General features: G+C 43.1%; 1 protein-coding gene across 3 annotated transcripts in view; it reads right to left on the bottom strand.

Annotated features, from left to right (window-relative positions):
* LOC134070012 (uncharacterized) overlaps positions 1–11,043 on the bottom strand; it is a 274,775-nt gene extending 263,732 nt beyond the window's left edge. Inside the window, exons 1-4 of one of the 3 annotated variants that reach the window (XM_062526196.1) lie at positions 10,988–11,043; positions 8,971–9,185; positions 8,729–8,810; positions 6,136–8,088 (exon numbers count right to left, since the gene is read on the bottom strand). In XM_062526196.1, coding sequence (XP_062382180.1) covers positions 6,136–8,088; positions 8,729–8,810; positions 8,971–9,100 — 2,165 coding nt within the window. In that variant the 5' untranslated portion in view covers positions 9,101–9,185; positions 10,988–11,043. Of the gene's footprint in view, positions 1–6,135; positions 8,089–8,728; positions 8,811–8,970; positions 9,186–10,706; positions 10,787–10,987 lie in introns of those variants that run through there. The other 2 variants (XM_062526198.1, XM_062526197.1) reach the window with 2 other exon arrangements.
* Between the last annotated feature and the right edge of the window lie 352 nt (positions 11,044–11,395).

The raw sequence follows: 11,395 nt of genomic DNA, 5'->3' as shown, positions 1-11,395 counted from the left end.
CCTTCAAACTGCAGGAGTTTGATCTGGCAGCTGACGCTATCGCAGCACAGCTCTTCTCTGTGAGGGAACACTTATACAGCCTGGAGAAACATAACACATGATGACATATCTGATTATTACACTCACATACTGTACCTCTCTAACTATTCAACACACACACACACACACACACACACACACACACACACAAACTCACATATATGAACAACCAAATGAAACACACACACACACACACACCCACACCCCTACACAGACACACACACACACACACACACACACACACACACACACACACACACACACACACAGTAGTGTACTTTGAAGCCCCTCCAACCACACTCGTCACTGGACACTCCCCACACACACAGATCTGTTGTTGTGTGTTCAGACTAGTGTTGTTTTTGGCGGCCTGTTTTGGTTTTAGTTTTAGTCTAGTCTTTGTGTCAAGCTGTCATTTTAGTTTTTATCAGTTTTAGTCACGTTCATACTCTTTTAGTCTAGTCAAGTTTTAGTCGACTAAAAGTATGAGCATTTTCGTCTAGTTTTAGTTGACGAAAACTAATGACTTTTAGTCTTGTTTTAGTCAATGAAAATTGGATTTTAGCATCTTTTTATTAATGCAATTCTATTTTAAGGGGTTGTTCCTCCATAGACTGGGTAAGACTGTTTTTAGTGGCAGGCACTATAGCACCAGCGAACTCTGAAACTATAGGACTGGATGAAATGTGCAGATAACGGTCTCCACTGATAAATATCACACTGGCTAACCTGGAAATGAGGTCCTATGTCCAAAATTCTGAACTACCCTTTTAATATGAAATGTTAATAATAATTTTCATGGATCAAAAAATTACAAATATTACAGGTTACATAGGCACTGAACATTGACAGTGGAATCAGGTATGTTACACAGAGTTTGGTCTCCCCCTGTCACCATGAAGGACTATTTGGAATATTCTGTAGACCTGCTGTTCCTTTTCTGAGAACAATTTAACTTAAGATCAAGTTGTCCTTAGGTTATTGAATGCTGTAAATGTGGATGCTATTTCACCATTAACTAGGTAGCCTAAGCCTGGTTACTCACAGTTGCCATCTTAATGCAGTGTTTTGTAGCCTATAAAACGCATTTCACGTTCATCACTCAGTTTTAGCAGGCTACAGGCCTATGCCTTGAGAGGTCGCTGCCCCTTTAAATGCGTGGGACTTTAAATTACGTTTTAACTCCATGCTGATTTTGTTGATGAACAGCACCGTCTTTGATTCTGTTTTTCTACCGTTTAAATAAACGACACACGCGCACTGTGTGGTTGGTAAGGAATTGTTTTCAATAGTTTTCTTGCAATTCCCACACAACATTAGATAGCCTACTAAGCCAAGGTTCCATTAAAAATGTGTCTATGATTAGAACTTCGTTGCTGATCGGTGGAATAATGTTATCATTGTAGGCTATATGACAGCGCCAGCATCAGCTGGACAGAAGCTTAGGCTACACACAAATCTGCAGTTGCCTGTTAACATTTTCATCTGAATTAGATCTACATGCGGAGGTGAGATAAGTAGCCTAGTGCAAAGTTGAACTGAGAGAGTTGCCAATCTAACGGACTGAACGTAGCCTATATTTCTTAGCTTCTATTAGCGATAACGATAGGCTATACATCTACCGCTCCTTTGCTACATGATCAAATATTATCAGATGAGTGACAGAAGCACCGGATATGACCAACAGGCCCACGCGAGAAACGCTGGTCCTCTGGTATGATAATCAGACCATGCAACCTGATGCGCCCCTGAAGTGAGACGCAGGAAACAGAAATACTGCAAAATAATAACACGACTAAACGACACAAAATAATGTTATAACATTCCTGTCCTTCTGGTCTTCGAAAATGAAGAGAGATGTTAGCATGTTTTTTATTTTGTAAACCACATTTAGTCTCGTTTTTATTCGTCAACGATATTGCCTTATAAATTTAATTATAGTCATCGTCACATGGCCAGCATTTACGTTGCGTCTCGTCTCGTTATAGTCACGTGAAAAAAGTTCGTTGACGACGATATTTAGTCATAATTTTCGTTGACGAAAGCAACACTAGTTCAGACTCACATTAGTTTCTCCAGTTTGCAGTGGGGATTCTTGAGGAGCTCTGAGAGATGCTCAACTCCTGCATCATGAAGCTCATTGTTACTCAGGTTCAGCTCCTTCAAACTGCAGGAGTTTGATCTGGCAGCTGACGCTATCACAGCACAGCTCTTCTCTGTGAGGGAACACTCAACCAGCCTGGAGAAACATAACACATGATGACATATCTGATTATAACACTCACATAACATACCTCCAACTATACAACACACACACACACACACACACACACACACACACACACACACACACACACACACACACACAGAAAACACAGAGGATCACACACACACATGAACTCACACATGAACACAGAGAGAAACACACAGACGAACACACACACAAACACACACACACACACACACACACACACACAGACATGAACTAACACATGAACAACTAAATGAAAACACACCGGAACACGCACATGAACACACACACGAACAACCAAATGAACACACACACGGCACACACAACAGACACACACACACACACACACACACACACACACACACACACACACACACACACACACACACACACACACACACACACACACACACACACACTCACATAAATGAACTCACATACATGAACAACCAAATGAAACACACCCACACACACACACCCACACAGTAGTGTACTACTCCCTTTGAAGCCCCTCCACCCACACTCGTCACTGGACACTCCCCCCACACACAGATCTGTTGTTGTGTGTTCAGACTCACACTAGTGTCTCCAGTTTGCAGTGGGGATTCTTGAGGAGCTCTGAGAGAGGCTGAACTCCTGCATCATGAAGCTCATTGAAACTCAGGTTCAGCTCCTTCAAGCTGCAGGAGGTTGATCTGGCAGCAGACGCTATCGCAGCACAGCTCTTCTCTGTGAGGGAACAACCATCCAGCCTGGAGAAACAGAACACATGATGACATATCTGATTATTACACTCACATACTGTAACTCTGACTATACACACACACACACACACACACACACACACACACACACACACACACACACACACACACACACACACACACACACACACACACACACACACACACAAACACACACGAACACACAGACGAACACACACACATGAACAGAGAGAGAAACACACAGACGAACACACACAAACACACACACACACACACACACAAACTAACACATGAACAACTAAATGAAAACACACCGGAACACGCACATGAACATACACACAAACAACCAAATGAACACACACACGACACACACATGAACACACACACACACACACACACACACAAAATCATATACACAAACTCATATAAATGAACTCACATACATGAACAACCTAATGAAACACACCCACACACACACACCCACACACCCACACAGACACACACACCCACACACCCACACACCCACAGAGTAGTGTACTACTCCCTTTGAAGCCCCTCCAACCACACTCGTCACTGGACACTCCCCCCACACACAGATCTGTTGTTGTGTGTTCAGACTCACACTAGTTTCTCCAGTTTGCAGTGAGGATTCTTGAGGAGCTCTGAGAGATGCTGAACTCCTGCATCATGAAGCTCATTCTGACTCAGGTTCAGCTCCTTCAAACTGCAGGAGTTTGATCTGGCAGCTGACGCTATCGCAGCACAGCTCTTCTCTGTGAGGGAGCAATGCATCAGCCTGGAGAAACATAACACATGATGACATATCTGATTATTACACTCACACAACAAACCTCCAATTATACAACACACACACACACACACACACACACACACACACACACACACACACACACACACACACACGAAGACACAAAGGAAGACACACACATGAACTCACACATGAACACAGAGAGAAACACACAGACGAACACACACACAAACACACACACATGAACTAACACATGAACAACTAAATGAAAACACACCGGAACACACACATGAACATACACACGAACAACCAAATGAACACACACACGACTCACACATGAACACATACACACACCAACACACACACAAACTCACATACATGAACTCACATATATGAACTCACATACATGAACAACCAAATGAAACACACCCACCCACACACACACACACACACACACACACACACACACCCACACCCCCACACAGACACACACACACACACACACACACACACACACACCCACACACACACACACACACACACAGTAGTGTACTACTCCCTTTGAAGCCCCTCCAACCACACTCGTCACTGGACACTCCCCCCACACACAGATCTGTTGTTGTGTGTTCAGACTCACCCTAGTGTCTCCAGTTTGCAGTGGGGATTCTTGAGGAGCTCTGAGAGATGCTGAACTCCTGCATCATGAAGCTCATTGAGACTCAGGTGCAGCTCCTTCAAACTGCAGGAATTTGATCTGGCAGCTGACGCTATCGCAGCACAGCTCTTCTCTGTGAGGGAACAGTCAAACAGCCTGGAGAAACAAAACACATGATGACATATCTGATTATTACACTCACATAACATACCTCCAACTATACAACACACACACACACACACACACACACACACACACGAACACACAGAGGAACACACACACATGAACTCACACATGAACACACACATGAACACAAACAGAAACACACAGAAGAACACACACACACACACACACACACACACACACACACACACACACACACACACACACACACACACACACACACACACACACACACACACACACACACACACACACAGACACACACACACACCCACACCCACACAGTAGTGTACTACTTCCTTTGAAGCCCCTCCACCCACACTCGTCACTGGACACTCCCCCCCACACACAGATCGGTTGTTGTGTGTTCAGACTCACACTAGTTTCTCCAGTTTGCAGTGGGGATTCTTGAGGAGCTCTGAGAGATGCTGAACTCCTGCATCATGAAGCTTATTGCCACTCAGGTTCAGCTCCTTCATACTGCAGGAGTTTGATCTGGCAGCTGACGCTATCGCAGCACAGCTCTTCTCTGTGAGGGAACACTGCAACAGCCTGGAGAAACAAAACACATGATGACATATCTGATTATTACACTCACATAACATAACATACCTCCAACTATACAACACACACACACACACACACACACACACACACACACACACACACACACACACACACACACACACACACACACACACACACACACACACACACACACACACACACACACACACACACACACACACACACACACACACACACACACACTGACTCCATCATCACAATGTATAGTATTAGAGATCACAATTGTTACATCAATAGAGGTATGCACTGACACACACAAACACACAAGAACACAAGAACACACACATGAACACAAACATGAACACACAAACACACACACAAACTCACACATGACCACAATCATGAACACACACAGAGGAACACACACATGAACACACAGAGGAACACATAGTGTATTCAATTTACATCAATGTTACATCAACATAGTTTTAGTAACTAGTACTGTTAGTTAGTTAAGTAACAATGGCTGTCAAAGTCCAAGGAGGTCCACATGGGAATGATCATGTTGGAGAACGAAGTTCAGACTGAACCTTCACAGAGAAGAAAACATGACTGGATAAAATCTGCTTTCTCCCTATATTGACACTTATATTTTGTTTCCTGAATCATCAAATGTCATAATCAAAACTACATCTAAACTGAAAAGAAGTTCACAACTCATTACTAGAGTGCCATTTGGGATGGCAGGAGGTCACCCAGTAGATCTGCCTCTGATCATAGGGTGTCCTGAACACACAATGTCACACATTACAGGTTTACCTACAGTGCTGATGTGACCACTGCAACCAACCTCTGAAGGACACATAAACTCTCCTACTCTCTATCTGACCTTCATAATCAATTAGAAATGGCAATAAACATGACAGTAACATGGCAATGTCACGACACACAACATCAACTCCCTTTCTCTCTCTGTTTTACTCACGTAGCTGATGTGGATGCTGTGACCACTGGAACCAGCCTCTGAAGAACTTCATCTGGACTGAGGAGTTCAGTCTGATCAGTCCCTGGTGTCTTTATGTACTTCTGCAGGTCAAACTCATCCAGCTGCTCCTCTGGAATCTTAAACCTAAATCTACTAGTCTTCCATTGTCCTGGTAAGAGTGTGACTACAGACAGAGTTCCCAAGCTCCTGTCAATCACCTCCACTACAGCATGCTGATTCAGCTCATTCAGACAGTAGAACAGATTGATCTGTCTGTCTGAATCATCCTCATCTCTGATCTTCTGCTTGATATACTGGACTGTGTGCTCATAGCTCTGTGGTTGACTACCTGTCTGTGGCAGTAGGTGCATTAAGAGATTCTGATTGGACTCCAGTGACAGGCCCAAAAGGAAGCGGAGGAAAAGGTCCAGGTGTCCATTTTTACTCTGTAAGGCCAGGTCCACTGCAGTCTTGTGTAGGTCATGCAATGTCGCAGCTCTGAATAGCGCAGAGAGCTGAGAGGTTGACTGTTGGTCAGACATGCTTCCCTCTCTGTTTCTGAAGCATATGAACACATACAAAGCTGCAAGAAACTCTTGAATGCTCAGATGCACAAAGCTGAACACCTTGCCCTGGTACAGCCCAGACTCCTCTCTGAAGATCTGGGTACACACTCCTGAGTACACTGATGCTTCTGTGACATCAATGCCACATTCTCTCAGGTCTTCGTCATAGAAGATCAAATTGCCCTTCTCCAGCTGTTGAAAAGCCAGTTTCCCCAGTTTGAAAATCATCTCTTCATCTGTCTCTTTTCTCTCTGTGTACTTTTCTTTTTTGATGCAAGTCTGAATGATCAGGAAGCGAGTATATATTTGAGTGAGAGTTCTTGGCACTTCGAGTTTGTCTGATTCAACTGATGCTCTCTCTACCACCGTGGCTGAAATCCAGCAAAATACTGGAATGTGGCACATGATGTAGAGGCTCCTGGATGACTTCAGGTGTGTAATGGTTCTGCTGGCTAGGTTCTCATCACTGATTCTCTTCCTGAAGTAATCCTCTTTCTGTGGGTCATCAAATCCCCTCATTTCTGTCACCTGGTCCACACACTCAGGAGGGATCTGACTGGCTGCTGCTGGCCGGGTGGTGATCCAGAGGAGAGCAGAGGGAAGCAGATTCTTCTTGATGAGGTTTGTCAGCAGCACATCCACTGAGGCTGGCTCTGTCACATCACATAATCTAAGGTTGGAATAGAAATCTAGAGGAAGTCGACACTCATCCAGACCATCAAAGATGAACATGACTCTGTACTCTGAACTGGTGAAGATTTTTGAATCTTCTATTTCTGGGAAAAAGTGCTGAAGAAGCTCCATTAGACTGAGTTTCTTGTCCTTCATCAGGTTCAACTCTCGGAAAGGAAGAGGAAATATGAAGTGGACATCCTGATTGGTTTGTCCTTCAGCCCAGTCCAGGCAGAACTTCTGCACAGAGACTGTTTTCCCAATGCCCGCCACTCCCTTTGTCAGCACTGTTCTGATGGGTTTGTGTTGTCTGTGATCAGATTCATCAGACGCATCATCACATTGATCAAATGTATCATCAGACTCATCAGATGTATTATCAGACATATAAGACACATCATCATCATCATCATCATCATCATCATCATCATCATCATCATCATCCAATAAAGTTTTAAAGATGTCACTGCATTTGATTGGTCTGTCTTGTGCTGATTCTCCCCAAGATGCGTTTGTAATAGATGCTCTCTCGATCTGTCTGACCTCATGTTCCTCATTGACCCCTCCTCCTCCCTTTGTTAGGAAGAGCTCTGTGTAGATCTCCTGGAGGAGTCTGGATTCTCCCTGATTAGGTACTCCCTCATTCAGATGCTGAAACTTGCTCTTCAGTGCAGACCGGAATTTCTCATGGACCTCTACCTGTTCTGGTGTCCATCTGGATCAATAACAGAATCACAAATAAACCTTTAAATAGAACATGTTAACAAAACATCATCATCACTACGATAGCTCTACTACAGTCAGAATGTATATGAATTCATGTGTTGTCCAATTGTTAACTATTAACAGGGGCTACAGCTCATATTGTAATGTAATTTTCTCAATAGGAACATAATGTGATAATGCAGGGCGTTTGTAGGCTATAACACACACTGGCATACATGGTGAGATGGTCAGTAGGGGACTGGCATTGTACACACTGTGTGAAACAAATTACAGGCCACAATGTTACAACAAAAAAGTTTATGGAGCCGTAAAGTGAGATATGAGGTTATGACACCAGTCAGATAAAGAAATGTTTCATATAAAGGCTTAAAACACTTCAGAGGTAAAGTTATTAGTTCTCAAAGTGAGGCCAAAATGAAGGGAGGTCAATGGAATGCTAACTTCAGGTAAAGCCTTATTAGCCTCAGAGCTTCCCATAGGGGGTCCGCTTTACTAACGTCTTCTTTACTAACGTTCTTCTTTACTAACGTTCTTCTTTACTAACATTACTAACGTAGGGGGTCTTCTTTACTAACTTACCCCCTTGTGTTTTCCATACTAAATACTATTTGCCCTCCATAAAGACTGACCTGTCAGAGCCAGATGAGGACACACGCCCTTTGGAGTCTCTGCTCCTCTTCTTCTTCCCATCTGGATCAGAGTCCATCACGTCTGGACACACACACACACACACACACACACACACACACACACACACACATGGAGAGAGAGAGAAACCATAGACAGAAATAAAAGGTGATACCGTGTTCTGCATTACTGAAACTGTGTAGCAGGTAAACAAATATCATGAACAGGGTCAATGTAGACTTACGAGTCATGGATCTCTGGAGTTTCTGTTTCTTCTGACTGAGTTTGACTTGAGAAGAAGGTCCTGCTTGATCTTCCTCCTCATCATCCTCTGTCTCGCTGGTGATATGCCCTCTCCATTTCCTTTTACTCATGTTTTTCTTTCTCTCTGTATCTTGATCTTAGCTTATAACATCTGTCTGTTTTGGACCTTTGTTGAATGAAACAGATTCATCAAGTCTGGAAACACACATGCACGCACACACCCGCATACACAAACGCACACAAACACACACAAAGACAGAGAGTGAAATCACAGACACTGAAATAGAAGGTGATGTGTTCTGTATTAGCCACACTGAAAAGGCAAGCCATGTTGTACAGACACAGGATCTCCTAGCCCCATGCCGGCTAATTTTATGCTAACATCATAACAGTAGAGGGCCTATTTGCTTGCTTGCTGATTGTGATCCTAAAGCAGTACATTCTTTGTTCATTCGACTGATACAGCTTTTTCAGGGCTGATGTCAATACCGATTATTAGATTAGATTAAATTAGATTAGATGAGATTCAACTTTACGGTCACTGTGCAGAGTACAAGTACAACAACAATGAAATGCTCTTTCCATTTAACCAGAAGTGCAAAAAAAGCAGCAATGGGATATACAAAGTATAAACAGGTGGTGAATAGACATGACAGGATATAGTGCAGTGTAGACAGTAGTATATAGTTGGTTTACAGTAATATATATATTAAATATGAATATATCCAGTGTATTAGCAGTAACGTTATAACAGCAGACTATAAATATGGACACGAAGTATGAACAACATACAGATATGTGCAGTGTAGTAGCAGTAACAGTGTACGAGTAGTATTATATAGAGTAGAATTATATAGGCTATATGCAGTGTTAGAATATATCATAAGTATAAAAATGGATATTTATTATGGACCGATATGTACACCATGTACAGCTGTGTGCAGTGTGGTAACTGTGCCATTGCAGGGCTGAAACAGTAACATTCTAAGAGTAGACCAGTATGAAAAGAATGGCGAGCAGTAAAATATGGCTATGTAGGCTATGAGTGTAATTACAGTAGGCAGGCCTATATGTACATTTGTAAACAAATCAATAGAAAACTACAGGTAGGATGGGGAGGTCTGTAAAGGGGCAAAAATGTTTGTCCCTATGTCAAGGTTACGGTCATGGACACTTCAGCAGGTGTTTATGGGATTGTGGGTGTGATTTCCTGTATTCTGGTGCATGTTAGAGATGGCCAATGCCATTGTTTTCCCTTTCATGTCAGTAGTCTACTGAAGTAGCCTACAAATGTATTTAATATGAACATGAAATAACAAGAAGTAGGCTAGCTAGTTTGCCATTTTCATCTAGACTAGGCCTAAATCTCGCGTCGTTTAACAGCATTGCCACGATAGCCTACCTACACGATAAACCATATAGCCTATTACCATGCGGAACAGCGGCATTCTGCAACAGTGACTGATCACTCTGTGAGAGAGTGATATCCACACAAACACACAGACCCGCTAGCTTTAAGAAACACTACCGCGTGTGTGTGTGTGTGTGTGTGTGTGTGTGTGTGTGTGTGTGTGTGTGTGAGTGAGTGTACGCGCGCGCGTACGTGTGTTTCCTCAAAAACACGGAACAAAGTGCTTCCGTATTAGTTCAATTCAAGTTAGACTGCCTTTGCCTGAAATTAACCAGTTTTGTAATAATGCAGCACATCCAACCCACCGAACCGAATTTCTTTGTTTCTCCTGGTGCAGATGTCCGCAGATAGCCGACCTCACCTCAGCCTGAACAAACTGGTGAGAGTTTCACCCACCGCGCGTCGGGAGAATATCAGAGTGCCAAGCCAAGCGACAGAAAACTGTTGTCCCTATGACTCTGTACGCCGAAGTGCAAATGTAAGGATCTGCACATTCCACACGGTCATACATACGTTTTGGATTAAAAAAAAAACCCTTCATAGTGTTCAAGGTTAAGTGAGGAGATAGAGGGTTAACATAGCCTACCTGCAGCACGACGACTGGGGTGCAGACTTTAGCTGTAGAACTACTTTCACTTTGTTAATGTGCACTCAAAAGCGCGAGCGGTATCCGGGAACTTCGAATAGACCTCTGAAGTTCCCGTACTAAAAGGGACCAAAACGGCACCCTTTGCCCATTTAAGGAGATCCTGTAAATTGAGGCTAGCAAAGGCTAATTGCATTGCAAGTTCACTCGGGGTAGTGTGGTGGGAAATCCACTAACCCAGTGGTTCTCAATTGTTTAGGTAGTAGGCACCTCAGAGACCAATTGACTCTCCAAGTACCACCATTATGACCAGTATATCAAATTTAATATAAGCCAATTTAATATATATTTTACATTGCACATACTGTTTTGCATTGTTTTGTTTCTTTTTTTCAAGAATAAATAAGA

Source organism: Sardina pilchardus, chromosome 22 (assembly GCF_963854185.1).
Source record: "Sardina pilchardus chromosome 22, fSarPil1.1, whole genome shotgun sequence".
Classification (NCBI taxonomy): domain Eukaryota; kingdom Metazoa; phylum Chordata; class Actinopteri; order Clupeiformes; family Clupeidae; genus Sardina; species Sardina pilchardus.
This window is presented reverse-complemented; position numbering and strand designations above follow the sequence as displayed.